Source organism: Crassostrea angulata, chromosome 2 (assembly GCF_025612915.1).
Source record: "Crassostrea angulata isolate pt1a10 chromosome 2, ASM2561291v2, whole genome shotgun sequence".
Taxonomy (NCBI): domain Eukaryota; kingdom Metazoa; phylum Mollusca; class Bivalvia; order Ostreida; family Ostreidae; genus Magallana; species Magallana angulata.
Genome location: NC_069112.1, coordinates 11,140,212 through 11,158,563, shown reverse-complemented (window position 1 = coordinate 11,158,563; position 18,352 = coordinate 11,140,212). Strand labels below are relative to the sequence as shown.

Sequence of the window (18,352 nt, the reverse complement as noted above, 5' to 3'; positions counted from 1 at the left end):
GAAAAACCAGTCTAACACACCCATTCACTCACTGATCCACCCGCCAAACGTAACCACCTAACCTCTTGTAGTACTATCATACTATGAATGATAGTATAAATGAATGAAGCGGCGTGAATGTAAACAAATGAACAGTGAGAAATGAAAACATGAACTGTTGAAATAAATATGATAACTAATTATCTAAAACAATAAATCCTGTCACGTTCTCCCCTGTCTGGAGAAAAAATGTCTTCTGACATTTTCAGATCAATATGGACACCAATTCTGAAAACCATATAGCAACCGGTAATTATAAACATAAAACTATAGATTTTCAGTGACATTCTCCCTATGTCAGACATACCAAACTTCAACTGGTTGGGACCCCATAACCCATTCTCCGTATCTGTAGGGTTTATTTCTCTTTCCAAAAGACCTGCGTGGAATGAAAACAAACGAAGAATGGGAAATGAAAACATGAAATGAACGCATATATAACTATTTACTTTAAAATAATCCTGTCACACAATCAACGCATGTACAATGTAATACAGTATCCACATTAAACTTTGAATATTTTTTTGATAATATTTGGAATGTTTCTTTCCTAAACAAAAATACCTGTACTGAAACCGCGCATCTAAACCAAAGAAAATTGACACAGTAATATTTTTGTTTATATAGGTAGAGAGAGGAAATGACAAGAGTAAATGCCAACAAATTATCGTAACCATAATGTTTCTTTAAGAAAATATAGATAAATATGTTTGATTTTTTTTTCATAGAATGTCGATGAAATACATTTTAAAAGGAATTATTGTTAGGAATTGGAGATAAATGACTACGCACATCTTTGACATTTTTAGCTACAAGAGTTATTCCCCCCTTTAGTGCGTATGAATTTTGTATTGATTTGTGAGATGTCCGTAACAATTTAAATTTAAAAGTTCAAAGGCGGGGAGGTTCAGGATTGTTATTAAGGACTTTTACACTGTGCAAGGCAGCATTATAAATATTTTTTCATTAAAACGTCCTGGTGTATAAGCCCAGTGATCCGGGTAAAACCAATGAGAACATGGAGTGGAGAATCATACTTTTCTTTCTAGTAGGATTGCCGTTATCATTCAGTTATGGTACGTAAAATGACAAAATGAATATGTGTTATTCTTTAAATGTTAAAAATCATATGTATTTTCATTATTATTGTTTGACATAATAAAGCAGAGATTGGGCCGATTACCCTTAAAAGTAATTGATTTATTTACAATTACTTTGGATTTTAAATGTAATAAATAACAAGGTAATTGCAACCGTTTACATTAGATAATTGTTTCTTCTTTAAATAATGCTAAGTTTAAATTGCTTTACCGTTATTCGTTTGGGTTAATTATTATCATTATTTTTTTGCGTTGTTGAAAAGTTTAATGTTTATGAAAAAACGATGTATTTTTAACAGGAGTCTTTATTCTACGATCATAATAGGAAGTTTTGCAATTTTTTTCATTTACATTTTGAGATATGAGACAAAACAATCGATTATTTCTAGTCATCTTTTTGGGTTGTGTAAATATCTTTTTGTTTGTTCTAAAAAACTACATTAACTAATCTCTCAAATAAGACACAATTTTCATAATATAAATTAATTAAAAAAACTGTTAATATATAATTGACTGTGTTGACCTGTGTTGAATTTATTTACAAATCGATAAATGTATTTACTTCAATTAACACAATGGTTGCCCAGGACATGCTTTGGTCGATCACTGCTGTTATAACCCAATCTGGCTTAAATTACTCCTATATGATCTTTGTGTCTTTAAGAATTTGTGAATTTTTTATTATACGCATTCCATGAAAAAAGATATCCAATTTTTTTTACCTTTTGCACTCACAGTCACAGTGTGACTGTTTAGTCGAGCACAAAAGAAAGTTCATATATTTCTCATCATTGTTAACTACATTCTAAGGACTTGCCCTAACCTAAAGCATCATCGCTTTCCCTTAGATACGTTTACCCCCGCCCGGAACCGAAGTTATTACATATTTATTCGAAATTGTTTCACCAAAGGCTATTATATATAAACCTTCTAACAGTGAGTCAACTACTGAGTACACATTTGTTTGTTTTAACTAAATACATGTTTTATTATTCCTTTACTTTTTAACAAATACACCAGGCAATATTACTTGGAAAAGATATGATCATAAACTCCAAACTGTTCAACACTAGGCTATTATACATAAACTAACTACCACTGAGTAATCTTTTATCAATCAAATGTAAAAAAAAAAAAAAATGATCAATAAACGTTGCATGCAATAAATTGTTTGTCAATGTTATTTCTCTTTTTGTTCTTTGTTTTTTTTCAGTTTTAACTACTTATTTAGCCCATTTTAATCTGGTTATGTCCCATTTCCATTTTAAGTTTGACCGTATATGCATTTTCTAAATAGATGGTATAAGGAGTAATTGATTTAATTTTTTTCTGTTTAGATTAATTAAAAAAAAATCAAGTGGCTGTATGTAGACTTCCTAACGTATACAATATAAGCTTGGTTTCATCTGTCCATATTGCGGTAAATTTAGTATAGAACTTGAATGTGTATTATCCTCTTAACTAAGACAACTGATATCCAAACAAAACTGTTCAGCCATAGCGACGCGGTTAACACTGAAATAGCGAGTACAAGTTCAATAAAACATAACATGCAGGACCACGTATCTGTATCTTTGTCGCGGAAAATGTAGCGTGAGACTACTCTAATGTCATTTTAATTTGGTTAAATCATCGGTATTTCTCTTAAAAATGTGTCGGATAAATTCGGGGAATGAAACAACCTTTAATTTTTTTTTTTACGCAGGCAGAAATTAAAAGTATTGTTGCATGATCTTTCTATTTTAAGGGAGTTGTTTACTCAGGGTTTGAGTTCTCGAATTCGGATTGTTATAAAGTTCAATGTCATGAGTAAAATTTGTTCTAAACACAAAAAGTATCTGTGAAATGAATTATTATTGACATAACATTCGATATTTCTACTATATTATGGAATTATGCCAAAACAAAACTAGACTTTTAGTCAAACAGAGGAAATTCGGGCTAAATTTTGCAGATTTTGTTTTCTGCTAAAACATTTTTGGAAGTACTCTAATATTAAAAGTTAAGATTTTATATTTTAGTCTATATAATTTTGCATATTTTCTGGTAATATTTCCTCATTTATTCATTATAATAACCGTATGGCATGAATTTGAAAAATATTGAAATATGCTTAAAAACGAGAAAAGACACCATATCTCAAAATTTTGATCATTGACCTCATATTAATTATATGCCAACAGAATAAGATCAATATAAGTAGTTTAATACTATAAATGTTTTTGTATTATCATCATTCAATTTTTTTAAAATTGGATCAAAAATGGGTAGTAATTTGAAAAATGATAGAGATAATTCGGACTGGAATATTTATAAATATTGTGAAGGAAAACGTAATGCTTTGTACGTATTTAGTGTAACTGCCATTCATAAATTGTATTTCATTTTCAAAAGTGTTGAGCAATTTGTATTATTTTCACAATTAAGAAAATCTCAATCATAATGTAAAATTTTAAGTGATTTTCCTTTAATTTTCCAAAAATGTACAATGGCCATTAACTCAAAAAGTAGGTCATTGACCTACTTTTTGGAAAATGAAAAATAACACTACAATAAAAGGTCTATAACACACAATAGTTGGTTTTTCATTATCATCAGTGGAATTTTTTTTTCATTCTGAGTAAACGTCATCCTTAAAGTAGTTTAAATTGAAAACAATGACTATTTATATCATTTTTTAGCCGGGCTCTGCTGAAAGCAGAGTCCTGGCTGTAGGCAGGCAAATCGCCAATGTTACTTTAAATAGTACAACTTCAAACGTAAACAAAAAACCAAACAGCGTCAAAGTAAAAGCTTCCGCTATACCAAATAGTTACACAAAGAGCTATGTTTTGTCAAAAGTGTTGGCATTTGGTTTCTTTTTTTTTATTTTGAGAGAATTGTCTTTTTTTTTTGTTAGTTTTCTTATTAATAACTAGTTTTAAAAACAAGACTATGCATTTTGGACACATACAATGCGCATGAATTTCCATGAACTACTTTGCGCGTTGAAGAAATGGGGATTGAATATAAAACGCTTGTTGCAAAATTCAAGGCAGAAACTGTTGAACTTGTTTCTACTAGACATACATATTTTTGTTCATAGCCGCTTACAAAATTTTGGTCGCTCTCTTACGCTTTGCCGACATTAAAAGCATGAGAGAGAGAGAGAGAAAGAGAGAGAGAGAGAGAGAGAGAGAGAGAGATTTACTACACAATATGCATAAAGAGACACCAAAAGAGCCCGGCTTTCAGTACTTCAGTACTTTGATTATTACTTAGGAAGTTTGAAAAAACAAGCAAGATTGATTAATATCTGCAATTAGAAAAAGCCACAAATTCTATGTCTGTTTTTTCACCACTAATTTATTGTTTTCTTCTTTTTTTTTCAAGATAAGCTATCTTACAAAAAAAAAGCCACCCAGTCACTCACATATCCAGGTCCGTCCTCGGGCGCTAGTAATGCCGTTGATGAAAACACAGCGACATGCACACGACAATATGCCATTGGGTTAAATTCTCCGCACGAGACGGTGTGGTGGAAGGTGGATCTCGGTGGTGTTAACAATATCTACAGCATAACCATCTCGTTTAAAACCTATGATGGGCATGGTATATATTTTAAGCAATGCAATTATGTTAACAATATACTTCTTGAACTTAGAATTTTGGCTAGCTCGGAAAAATTTTATTTTTTGTTTTTGCTATATTAACGATCTTTTTTTAAGAAACAGTTAGTTTTGCTTAAAACAATGTGAATATTCATTTGATACGCCCACTTGCTCAAAAAACGGATAATAAAAAAACAGAGGCACAACAAATATCAAGGTTTTTTTTTTTTTTATTATGATGCATGGTATAACAAGACTCTAAAGAAGATAATTCGATGTTTGTTTTAAAAACACAGTGGCTGCTTTTATATATATATATATATATATATATATATATATATATATATATATATATATATATATATATATATATATATATATATATAACATAATAGAGCAAACTATAAGATTTCGGTATCTTGCAAATCAAAAATAAAGTATTCAAATATATGAAATGTATCTAATAAATCCTCTGAAAGCCTGTCTAGTTCAAATAAATGAACAATTGAGCATTATTTGCATGTGAAATTGTTTTCCGTTCTTTATGCTGTGTACACAATTTTGAAACCGTTTTCATTGACAATAATGCAATAAAACAATTAAAATATTTTCTTATGCCAGAGTTTTCTTTAACAATTGCCCGTAAAAATTTTCTTCAATTTACAATGTGTACTTCTATATACTGACATTTTACGAGAGCTATATAATAATTGTTCCATTGTATTTCCTCTTCAATAAAACATTTTTACTACCTGTTTTAAAGATATAGGTTTGTCGTAAACACTGTTTCCATATACATCGAAGGAATTTGACGAATCATACTCAATTGTTGTCTTTTGGATAGTCTTAGAAACAATGCATTTATCATGAACATCCTCAGAAGATAAAAACATAAAACTTTATTGTGATCAGTGGTTTTGTCTGAGCTCATTACTCTACCGACAAATAAAAGGCGACATTTGTCTATATATCCTCTTACTAACCACAGGCGAAGATTCGATTTACAGGATAGAAAAGATGGGTATTTCGAGAGTCCCTGATCAATTCTTTAGAGATGACGTTGGGTAAATTCCAGTTTTTGTATTTTTTTGGAAGAAGAGTCCAAAGTTCACATGAATAAAAAGAAGATGGAAGAACGATTTTTTACAAATTATGGCTGATACAACTGGGTTCATTTTGGAGTTATTAACGCCGACAAGATGGCATGAATGTATTGTACTTATTGCAGTTTTGCAAGCTCGTTCTAGAAGTCTATCACTTTTCAGATTACCCTAAACACCATTGCAATTGGGTATTACATTGCATTGGTAAATATATATATATATATATATATATATATATATATATATATATATATATATATATATATATATATATATATATAAAGTTTTTCCCTTAGATCGCCTTTAGATAAACTGTAACAACTGACATTTACTCAGAAATGTGCAGGCATTGGTCGATAAATAATCTTACCAAAATATATATCAACCATCAGCAATTTTGTTACATTGGTTGAATGTTGGAATAAGCTCGAAATCAACAGTGACATGCAAATGGAATACGTAGAAATATGTTTAGAAAGTTGTTGCTCTTTGGTGTTTTCTGCTTACCATTATCTTTTCATGTTATGTGCATTTTGTGTATCTTGAGTAAGTTTTTTTGGTTTTTTTAATATTCTACCGATGGAATATGCACTTACTGTCGATTGCCTGCTGCAGAAATATTATTTTGAAATTTGATCATTATCCATCATAGTCATTAACTTGAATTAATTATTTTGAATACTTAAAAAAAACCAAAGATTCACTTATTTTATTGATCCTCTTTCATTTTAAATATTGATTTCAAGAAAACTTTTACCCTATTCACGATAGATAGAACTGTGTCATTAATTCCACTGAAATGGGACCGAAAGTTAGCTAAAAAGTGACTAAATGAAATAGCCTTTCCAGACCTTCTTTTAACATTCAGTTGACTAAATGGGATCTTCATCCTTTGTTGTTGCATTACTATTTAATTATGAAATTGTCAATGAAAAAATAAAACCATTAATTAAAGCTACATAATTTAATTTAAGATTTAAAAACTTAAACAATGCATCTTTTACAGTGATTTTTTTAAAATTAGAGAAATGTGTATATTTTGAAACCAAAATTAAGGTTTAATTTTAGACTGTGTATACTTCTGTCCAGCAATGCATGTATGAATAACAATCAATTTTCGTAAGAAATAGAGGAAAACATTCCGAGTGATTGTGAATATATCTCCGAAAATGAAACCTAAAGTGTACATTGATGAACTGTGTTTTACAGAGGACCGACAGCGTGGGCGTTTAGCTGGATTCTCGCTGTACGTATCAACCACTGGTGACATAACGGGTTCTACTCATTGTTACAAGGACGGACCCCAGTTACCTCCCCTGGAATTTACAACCACTTGTGTACAACACGGACGATACGTCATATTTTACAACGAAAGAAAACATGGGATCACTTACCCTATGGATTATCAGACAAGTGCTGTTAATGAGCTATGTGAAGTTGTGGTTTTAGGTATATGTATAGCATTTTTCTGTCTTCTTTTTATCCTTTTGTTTATAATTTTTTTTACAAATGCTTTTTTTTTTTTAAATTCACTCTTTAATACCGTCACTACTTAATTTCACTGATCACCGCAAAGGAAGAATGACATTTGGATCTTTTAAATCTCGAAGATTATATATATATATATATATATATATATATATATATATATATATATATATATATATATATATATATATATAGTGATGTTTTTACATAATGTTCATTTTGATTCAAGTGCCCACAATTTACAAATATGACATCTTAAAAACAACTTTTCCCGCAATTTTTGCATTTTTAGCATAAAGCATCTTGATTTTAAGCAGTTTTTCTTTCAGGAAACATAGAGCGCATTCTTAAACAAACAAAATGTTCTAACCACAGATTTATCTAGCCAAGACTAATAAGTGACAAAAAAATTTCCTTGTTCAAGCAAGCGCTCTATATTTCCCATTCGTAAAAAGATAAGAATGTCAACTTTTAACTGATTTTGATTGAATTATAAAAATAGCGTTATTTCTGACGTCAGATTCTGCCAGTGAGTGCAAATAAATCAAATAATAAGGTGACAAATATTTTTATATAATTCTTCTAAGAAATAAAATAACATTTTATTGTACCCGAAACACTTAAAAAATGGCAAATTATGAGGGCCAAATTTGACTCATATCATATATAGTTATTTGGTTTTTGTTTCATTTTTTTTTCTTTGCAAAGTGATTTTTTCTGTTAATATCGTCACTATTGACTTGCACTTATCATTATGTAAATGAGATAGTGATCGGCTTCTCGAAGTTTTTAAATACAATGTATATCTTGTTAACATAAAATGTATCATACATCTCATACATGCAATAGTATAATAATTTTTATTTGGAATTTTTCTATGTGGGGAAAAATATCAGAAATCATTTGCAAAACATCTTTTTATCTATCTATCTATCTATCCATCTATCTATCTGTCTGTCTTTATTACTATCATCTATCTATCAATCGATAGATTGGTCAATCAATGAAAATAAGAAAAATGGTTAAGTTATATTTTTTCTGGATTAAGGATGTAACAAAACCGGTGTATATGGAATAGACTGTAACACACTCTGTCCGAACAACTGTCAAAACAATTTGTGCAACATTGAAAATGGAAGCTGTTTTGGCTGTAAACCAGGATGGAGGGATACACTCTGTGATAAAGGCAGGTGCAATTTTTAAAATAAGGTTAAATATGATTTTATATAAGTTTTAATGTTCTTTTTTTATGTTAATTAAATGTTCCGTATATAATTTTATATAATTCATTCACGTTTTATGTTTATATCATCAGAATGTATAGAAGGAATGTACGGTCCAAAGTGTCTTCAACAATGTCCAGGACATTGTAGAGACAACGTTACTTGTAATCACGTCACAGGTCAGTGTGGCGGAGGGTGTGATAAAGGGTGGACAGGAGCCCTTTGTGATAAAGGTAGTATTTTTTTTTTAATTTCAATTAACCATTATTAATTAAAACTATTGATTAAATTCATAATTGTCCTGGTATCATAGCGAAGCGTATTAAAAAACATGCATGCATTATTCGGTGAAGTTTATCTTTTTTTCTGAAATTGCGAACAAATTCAACGACCTTTTCTCAAAAATCGGTCATACTATTAATTGCAAAATTGACAACCCATTATTAACAGTAAACAACCGAAGCCGAACAATGAATTTTCAATTCTATTTATCATTGAAAAATGTGTCACAATTTGATAGGTATCTATGCCTTCGAGGCACAGATAAGGCTGACAATTTGACAATGGCTTTTAGATTAATGGCAATTCAAACATACTTGACATAGATAACAATCTTTAACAAATCCTTGATGAAGTTATCATATTTAAACTTTAACCTTTTAAATTACCTTGAAATTTGTTTTGCATAAAACCTAAATCCTTGCTACCAGTTATCCGAATTTCATGTCTTTTTTTTTTTACAGGAAAGAAAAATTGCACTTTCAAAAAAGGATATAAATCTAAATTGCACAAAGTTCAAACATATATCGTGTTAATGTGTGTTTCGAAAGTATTAGAATACGCTTTAAATCGATTCTTTCTGCTTTGTGCAAATGATGGGTATGATTTGTATTTTTTGTAGGGAATGTATTGTAAATGACTTCTAAGAAATATTAAGCCATTTTAATGTTCATTTGCGAAATTGTTTCATTAGTTTCAAGTGTGTTTTGTTCTACCTAGTACTAGTAGCTATTTTATGGACTTCGCGTCTACGACGGAGCAAACCAAAAAAACGGCGTCTTGTTATTTTCCTTTTTACTTTTTTATGAAACGATCCCTGCAAACACTTAGAAAAAAGTAATTTTAAAGTTGATGTTTTGAACTAATGAACTATATAAGTGAACTATACATTTTTATGATAAAATACATTAAACGTCATTACTGGGACGGTTTTACGTCATTGTCACTACGAACATTGGAAGGGGATGTTACTGATTTGTTTCCTGCATGATATAATTTATGTTACTTAATCGATGTAGATCGTTAAAATTACTATATTAAATATAAATATATATATTTTAAAACTGTTGACATCTCCCAAAATAAACTTGTGTTTGTAAAGAAATCGTTGAAAAGCAACATTAACATGTTCAAGTCTCTACAAGCACCTGAAAGTATGTATTGATGACACAGAACAGGTAAATTTTGCGTCATTATCGATTTTTTAATTCAGTTTTATTGATTGAGCCGTAAAAAGGAAAGTTCGATGTTCGTACCAATCACTCTTTCGTGTGCGCAGTATATATAAAGTTTAAAGCGAATTATGTCCACTGTCATAGAGCATTTGAATCACGCTTATGTCATTTAGTTAAAAAGAGGAAATATTGGGTTTTTAACAGATTGTTGAGCACTTGAAAAATATGTTTGTTTGTAATGAAGCGTATTATGACTTAAAAAAAGATAAAAATAAAAATATCATATTAGCTTAATCAACAACAATCACTAAAGTTAATGTACTCGAGTTAATATGTGTAAATCTTTTTGGGTAATAACATTGCTGTATGTTCATGTAAAGGCACATACAGTTGTTTTACCCTTTTGTTTTTTTATCATATTGTATAAGGTTAAAATATAATACATCACAGTTTTGTATTTGAACATGATCTCAAATAATTAAAAAAAAAAATTAAAAACAAAGCTTTACTACTTAATAAATGTGAGCTTGCTGAACTTTAATTTCAAACAGAGTAAACAAAATTATGAATACCAATAACAAATACACAGTGTGATGACGGGGACCGATTGTTACTGCATCATGTTTTGATTTAATGCTGGAATATTTTTTTTGCATCCAGGCATAGATCTTAGCTAAAGAGATAAGAAAAAGAGGCTTCGGGAATATATATATTTGATGACATTTTATTTTATATGATGTGTAAAACGTATCTTTATTAATAACGGTTATAGGTTGTGATGACGGGACGTATGGCTATAACTGTGTCAACAACTGTAATGGTCCTTGTCTAAACAATACTCCGTGTAACAAACAGACTGGTTATTGTGACAGGGGATGTAAACCTGGATATACTAACATTGATTGTAGCACAGGTAAAATTACTGATGAATGTATATATGATAAGAATATATTTATTTCTTATTGATTTAGAATTTAAATTGTATTACTAACTTACTACACAATGGTACGTTGAATGGTTTTAGTTAGTATTATACTTGTGGCATACCTAACAGTTTTCCTTTACATAGAGTGTCCATCACAACATTATGGAATGAATTGTACAGGACGTTGTAGCGGACACTGTATAAACAATGAACCATGTGACCATGTTATTGGAGTGTGTCCAAGTGGGTGCCAGGATGGGTATACTGGAGCACTGTGTACTGACGGTAAGACTTTTGTGTTTCTTTTGTAACATATTGGTAACTATTAAAGGATTGTTCATACTGAGGTCAAAGGTAATGTTTTGGTAGATCACATACGGTCACCTAGTTGACATAATTAGATTGCTGCTGATTTTGCGAATAATATGTCATTCTAGGAATGTTTTAGATATGACACAACTGCGTAAATATGTGAAAAGAAGTTTGATACAAACTCTTTTATGTGTAAATAATATTTGATATTTGGTATACAAAATGACAAAGAATTGAGTCTTTGTAAATTTAAAAAATTTTTGTTGGCAAATAATTATCATTCACAAAAAAACAAAACAGTGTCTTTACGACACAGTTACGGTTGAAAACAAAAGGAAAAAACCACACAATAACCCCTCCATTTCCAATAAAAAAACAAAACAAAGAACGCTACAATGAATTTAAGATAAGAGAAAATTTTCCTCGTTTTAAACCACATAGTCAGATAGTTTTGCACGCTGTCAAAATTGCACGCTTTTTTGGTTATGATATATTGTGTATTTTTCCCCCAGCTTGTGCTGAAGGATATTTCGGCGCAAACTGTTCAAGGAAATGTTCACCTCACTGTAAACCTGAAACATGTCAACATGCGAATGGATCATGTACTTGTACTGCAGGTTGGATGGGTAATGATTGTACTACAGGTAATGCTATTTAAAAGGAAATCCACTATTCCAATTTCTAAAATAGCACTTTTGAATAAGTTTCTAATCGCGATAACTTTAGAAATATGCCCTGAAACTTAAAACTTAATCATGCCGGAACAGTTATATTGCCCTCCTGGACACGGTAAATTTTACAGGAGAAAAGTTTAATTGCCCTCCCAAAACTGTTATATTATTATATATCACTTTGGCATAAAACTCCGGGCAAATATTCTGGTATGTCACCCTCTAAGCAATATAATTTTGTTACTAATAGCTATCGACGTAATTATTTGGGTCATTTATGTATGGCGATGAAAAAACAGGTTTTTGTTAACTTACAACAGTTACCAATAAGTTTAAAATTACAACCCTTTTTTCGATCGCGTTAAAGAAATGCAATTTGAATATTTTTTTCTTCCAGTAAATGAATACCTCTTTTTAATTATAAATGTATCACATGACATCATATGTCAACACATTATTTATGTTGTATTGAATTATGAGGTAGAAAAATGAAGCAATAAACAATCAAAAGAAAAAAATGCAAACAAACAAAGTTTGTAAACAATAAATCGAAGAAAAATGTGTTTTCCCTACTGTTTATTTTTATAGTTACTGCGAGTGTTGACCTATATGAGAAAGGAAAAAGAGGTTATCATGAATGCCAAACGTGTTTCACTTATAACTGTTCATTATATTTCAAATCAACAACTGTAAGCCATGTACATCATTATGACGGAGATGTCATCAATATTCTTAACAAAACAATTAAAAAACAAGATTTATAACGGATATGCAGAATGACGTAGTTTGTGCTATTATTTCATCAACAATATTGATTTTCTTGTTTTAAAATGATTCATATTTGATTCTTTGCGATAAGTATTATTCAATACTCGACATTTATTTCAATTTACGCAGTCTTATTTACAACAAGACAAACTGTGTGGTTTTTTTGTTTTTTTTTCCATCGCGGGCATTATTTTAAAGATCTTCAAAGTTTTCTAATTCGAATTTTACTCAAAGTCCTGAGTAATATGTGTGCTGAACAGAATTAGTATCTTTAAAATGAATAAAAATGGACTTATCATACTATTATCGAAGCTAAAGGTGGCAAAATAGCTCAAAATCGGATTTAAAAAAAAAAAAATTAAACTAGAAAATATTCTGCAGCAGTATAATGAAAAAAGTTTAGATCGGTAAGAGTAAATTTGCAGAGTTTTTGTTGTTATTTCACTTTTTCTTTAGATAGTCGATGACCTGAAATGCGAAAAAGAACAATTATTCAAGATAATTATTGATAAACAGCATACCAATTTTGAATCATAGACATCATATGATTCAACAGTCAGTCAATATAAGTAATTGAATTATTCATATCATTATTCAGGAGTTTTTCTAAAATATAAATAAACAAATCGGTAGAGCCGGAGATAGACTAGAAGGGCTATATTTGATATGGTCAGATATCTACCCCCATTTTAAACAGTTTATAAATAGTGTCGTATCGAGATTAAATCTTCATAGAACATTATTAAGAGGTTGTTCATCACATTATTATTGATATTAGTCATCATTGGCAATGGTCTATTCGTCTATGACGTCACTTTAATGGGGTCATCCCGCGATTTTGCAAACAAATTAAAATATAGTCATTTTGTCCTTTATATTTTGCTATTGAAAACAAAGAGCACAGGTCTGCTGAAGTACGATTTTAATATATATATTTTTTTTTCATATAATTATACACATCAAAGTTAAAATTGATACTTGAGGAAGCATGCGTTCGATGTTTTCCAGTCAAAAAAAAATCCTATTTTGCTCCAAACACTGTCCTTTGAACTTCATAATTTTTAAAATCTTCAAAGGGCATGGCAAGGATTTGGGGGAAAATCTATTTTCCAGTTTCTAATGTTTACAATGCTTCAGTAAGGTATTTCTAATAGTCAACCAAAATGTGAGTGTCAGTTATTGATTTATAAGCAAGTTACATATCTTGAATTTAAAGTATTGTAAACAATAAAATTATACAATACAATTTGACCAAAATCGTGATCATGTCCCTATAAAACTTTATTCTTTATTTCTATGTAACTACACTACTCTTCTATGATTCATTTGTCAAATGTAAATTAATTACTAATACTTTCAAAGTTAAGCAAATCTCAAGTCAAAGTCTAAAATTAAAAAAAAAAAACATTCCTTTTACCTATTCCTATTCACAAAATATTCAATATCTAGAAACTAAATAAGTATGATTTTGATCTAGATTTTTAAAGTGGAAAAAACACAATAATAAAAAAAAACCTCTATTACATACAATGAATGAGATTTTTTTTTATTATCGGTTACATTTGAACATTCAGAGTAAACGTCATTCTTAAGCACTTATACATCAATTTTCAAAAATGTAAAGAGCATAAATTAATAAATGTAACTGTCCATAACTCGAATGATATATACCTATTCAATATTAAACATTGATTGTGCATTACGCTTATTAAATTGATATGTTTCTTCCCAACAGTTTTATTGCAAGATGTGTTAAAGTTAAGTACCCTGCCGGTTTCCTGAAATGAACATAAAATTCGATGTACAAAAAAGACACCCCCCCCCCATCCCAAAAAAAAAAACAAAAAAACAAAAAAAAAAAACAAAAAAAAAAAAAACTAAAAATCCAGAAAAAATCAACAAAAAACAAAAAGCAACCCCCCCCCCAAAAAAAAGCCATCGCAGAAAAAGCATCTTAAGCGACGTGAAATATGATATGCAGAAATAATCAAGCATTCATAATATAACTGGAAATGACAGTAGAATATATATTATGAAATATTCAGAATGCAAGTTGTCCTATGGAGATAATTGCCAGAATAGGTGCGATGTTCACTGTATCAACCAGACATGTGACAGAATCAACGGTAGTTGTCTGTATGGCTGTACAGAAGGGGAACAATGTTATGGTATGCTAATAATACTTGGATTTCGATTTCTTATAGAATTTCTTTTTTCAGAAAAAATGTGCCTAGTTGTATAAAATCGGTATTTTTGGTAATGTATCCTTTTCTGAAGTTTACAAGTTATTCTGCATTATTTATATACTGTTTTAGTTTCTTTGGATACTGCAAACAATGCTCAACTATTAATTGTTTCATCGGACAATTTACCGGTCATTGTTGGAGGAACGGTTGGCACCTGTGTAATTGTAATAATCGGAGTTATTTTGGCTTTGTTTGTTATAAGGTATGCCTCCTAATGCCTTCACACAAATTCGTTTTTATATATATATATATATATATATATATATATATATATATATATATATATATATATATATATATATATATATATATCAATCTCATAGATGGCGAGGCGAAGCTGAGTCGTCTATTAGATTGATCAACCCAATATATTTTCGTCGTGAGTCAGTAACTAACCTAATAAGTGTTTTGTTTTCCCGAGGACTATCAAGCGACATATTCGTTCACAAATAGCGGTGATCTACGCAAAGCCATGTACATGTACAAGATGCCTTACATCACGTCCAGTTAAACTCATTTAAACTCTTAAAAATTATCAATACCACCTTTCAAAGTCACTTAAAAAATCTTCGCTTCACCCATATTACTTACAATGTTTTGTTGCTATTCAATTTTAAACCTCTGCAGAGATTTGAGCAAATTTCGACGCTGCCATTTTGCTCTGCTCCAGACATAGCAATGTGACGTCAATATTCAAAGGGCAATTACTCTAATTTAAAAATAATTCCAAAGGGCAGCTACTCTAAATATTTTAAGGACTTACTGAACACGATTTCTGTGTTAAATAATATGATATATCGAGATGAGTAGGTGAGGCGGCGGCCAATGACGGCCATATTGCCTAATATTTATTAATCCTCAAAGAACCTACATAGAGATATATGAAGCAATCACGTGCCATGTTTAATCCAATGAAAGTGTGACATTACAGTCCGAGGGAAAACAAATATATATATATATATATATATATATATATATATATATATATATATATATATATATATATATATATATATATATATATAACGTGTTTACGAACATACACTTTAAGATAATTTTTCTGATAACAACTTTCTCTACAATTACTTGCATTAATTTTTGCTGTTAAATTCATGCAGACTAAAACGAAAATCAACGACAATGGCTAAAAGACAATCATTTATTTTGGAAGCAAAGCCTCTTCGTACAAATGAGCCGAAGACTGAACAGTCAAACTTATTAAGTAAGCAACACAATTCACATAATGAAATGTTTGAAAGTTATAAATGCTAATCATTTCAACTTTATTTTTATTGGCTTGAAATTCTATGTGATAGATGATACAGTATCATACTTATTGCCAAAATCAAAACTAACAAAAAATAATGCTACGGTAGAAGTTTGATTAAAAAACTTTTCTTGCAAATGGTGTAGAAGAGACAACATATGCTTTGCCTGAGAAAACAAAAAGGGGTCCTCCAACCAATAAAAACATCCCTGTCAGGAATATGAAAGCACAGATTGCAAACATGTCTCTAAATGAAAACGCTGGTTTTAAAAGTGAATACCACGTAAGATATATTGTGTCGATTTGTTTCCTTTTGTTGATTTTCGTTGTTATAAGCACGATCTCTGTAGATGAAGAATTTATGTATCAAATTCATTTACATTACAGAACATACCTCGAGGGGAGCTTTACCAATGCTTAGAGGGAAAGAAACAGGAAAATAAAGTTAAAAATAGATACACAACCATATTCCCCTGTATGTATTTAAAATCTAAACTAACATTAAATCATATAACGGTAAATGAAATTAAATTATAACACCTGCATCGAGACTTCATTGGAAGTTTCATAATTTTTTCGTCAACTGTAGATGACCACTCACGTGTTATTCTAAAGACTACGACCAGTAATAATGAGGGGTATATCAATGCAAACTATATTGAGGCAAGTACCTCATGAATAGTGTACAGTTCATAAAATAAATACGTAAAAGACTAACATAAATGACACTCTCACCTCAATTTTTTGTATATAAAAATCTAGTATTATATATTGTGAATATCCATATAAAAAGCAAATAGTGTCATGAAAAAGTAAAGATATGCATCGTTTTTGTTATTGTTTTAAAATATTACAGGCTATTTCAAGTTAATATGCTTCTCAACCTGTTTTTCCCGATTGTATTTAAATGTAAAAGCTTAATATTACATTATTCAAATATAATTAATAGGATACACGCGAGAGGCGGACTTATATTGCCACCCAAGGTACTGACCTAACAAAAGAATTATTTCATTAATATTTCTATTACTCTTATTTTATACTTTGTGATAAATTATAATGTTTTATTTTTTGTATTTTTAAGGTCCAAAGCCAAAAACAATAGCAGATTTTTGGAACATGATTTGGCAATGTTTGCAACATTGTCTGTTTGACCAATCTAACTGAGGGCACAAAGGTTAATATATAATATTTACATTCACTAAGCATTGTATTTCCTCTTTGATATCTTTAGCAAAGCGATTGTGATTCACATCTCTTTAGAAATCGAAAGAGCTTAAATCCATATGACCCAGTTCTAACCAGTTCATTGACCGGGAGACACGCTCAGCAACTAAAACACCACGTACTGCAAACGCGGGTTATGGTTTTTTTTCCAAAGTTTGCTACCTTCATACTAGCATGTATTGCTAAAAAAAGCAATTGTTTCGTTAACATGAATAAACCTGTATATCATATTTACACAAAAGAAAAAAAAAGTCAAAAGAACATTCTTACAAATCGAAAACTAGACCTATGTATATAGTTGATAATAAAGTTCGAAATTCGCATTGAAATAGAAATGAATACAAACGATTAATCTGTATATAAACAAATCTTTTAATTCACGAAAAAAAATTAGATAGTAGAACATTTCAAACATTTTCATTTTCAAATATTCGCTGTTTAATAAAAAATGAAGACAAAAACTTTATTTTTTTTTTTACCTTTCTCTTTTATTTTATCGTTCCATTTATAATAGAATAAGTGCGCCCAGTACTGGCCAGATATCAATGACAAACTACAAGGAGGGACGTTGACTGTCAGACATCTGGGGGAGAAAACCTACGCTGAGTACATCATCAGACGATTCAAGATTCACAACAAATCGGTAAAATTTAACTATAGGAACAAACTTATATATGTAAAGAAAAAATCAAAGCTTCCAGATATTTGTAGGTTTATAGCAGATCTTATGTTTATTCATATCTGTTCACAATGCAATTCTTAGTAGACTTCTTGTTAACAATGAAATGGCACATCCCAAAATTCAGCCAATGCTGTACTAAAGGATATTGATCATTATACATCCATTTTCATTTAGTTAAACTTTATTTGTTTACATTTAAATAAATTGATTATTGAGTAAAGAAAAAAAGTTATAATACACTAGAAGTAAGCATAACT

The 18,352-nt window shown here is 29.9% G+C and overlaps 1 protein-coding gene and 1 pseudogene across 1 annotated transcript; both read left to right on the top strand.

Moving 5' to 3' along the window:
* LOC128172969 (receptor-type tyrosine-protein phosphatase epsilon-like) overlaps nucleotides 1–18,352 on the top strand; it is a 113,635-nt pseudogene that overhangs the window by 82,330 nt on the left and 12,953 nt on the right.
* LOC128172996 (scavenger receptor class F member 1-like) lies at nucleotides 1,058–11,957 on the top strand. The gene is made up of 8 exons (XM_052838746.1): nucleotides 1,058–1,115; nucleotides 4,512–4,730; nucleotides 7,042–7,281; nucleotides 8,369–8,506; nucleotides 8,636–8,776; nucleotides 10,770–10,910; nucleotides 11,067–11,207; nucleotides 11,747–11,957. Exons 1-8 carry the CDS (start codon nucleotides 1,058–1,060, stop codon nucleotides 11,890–11,892), a joined length of 1,224 nt encoding a protein of 407 aa, XP_052694706.1. The 3' UTR covers nucleotides 11,893–11,957.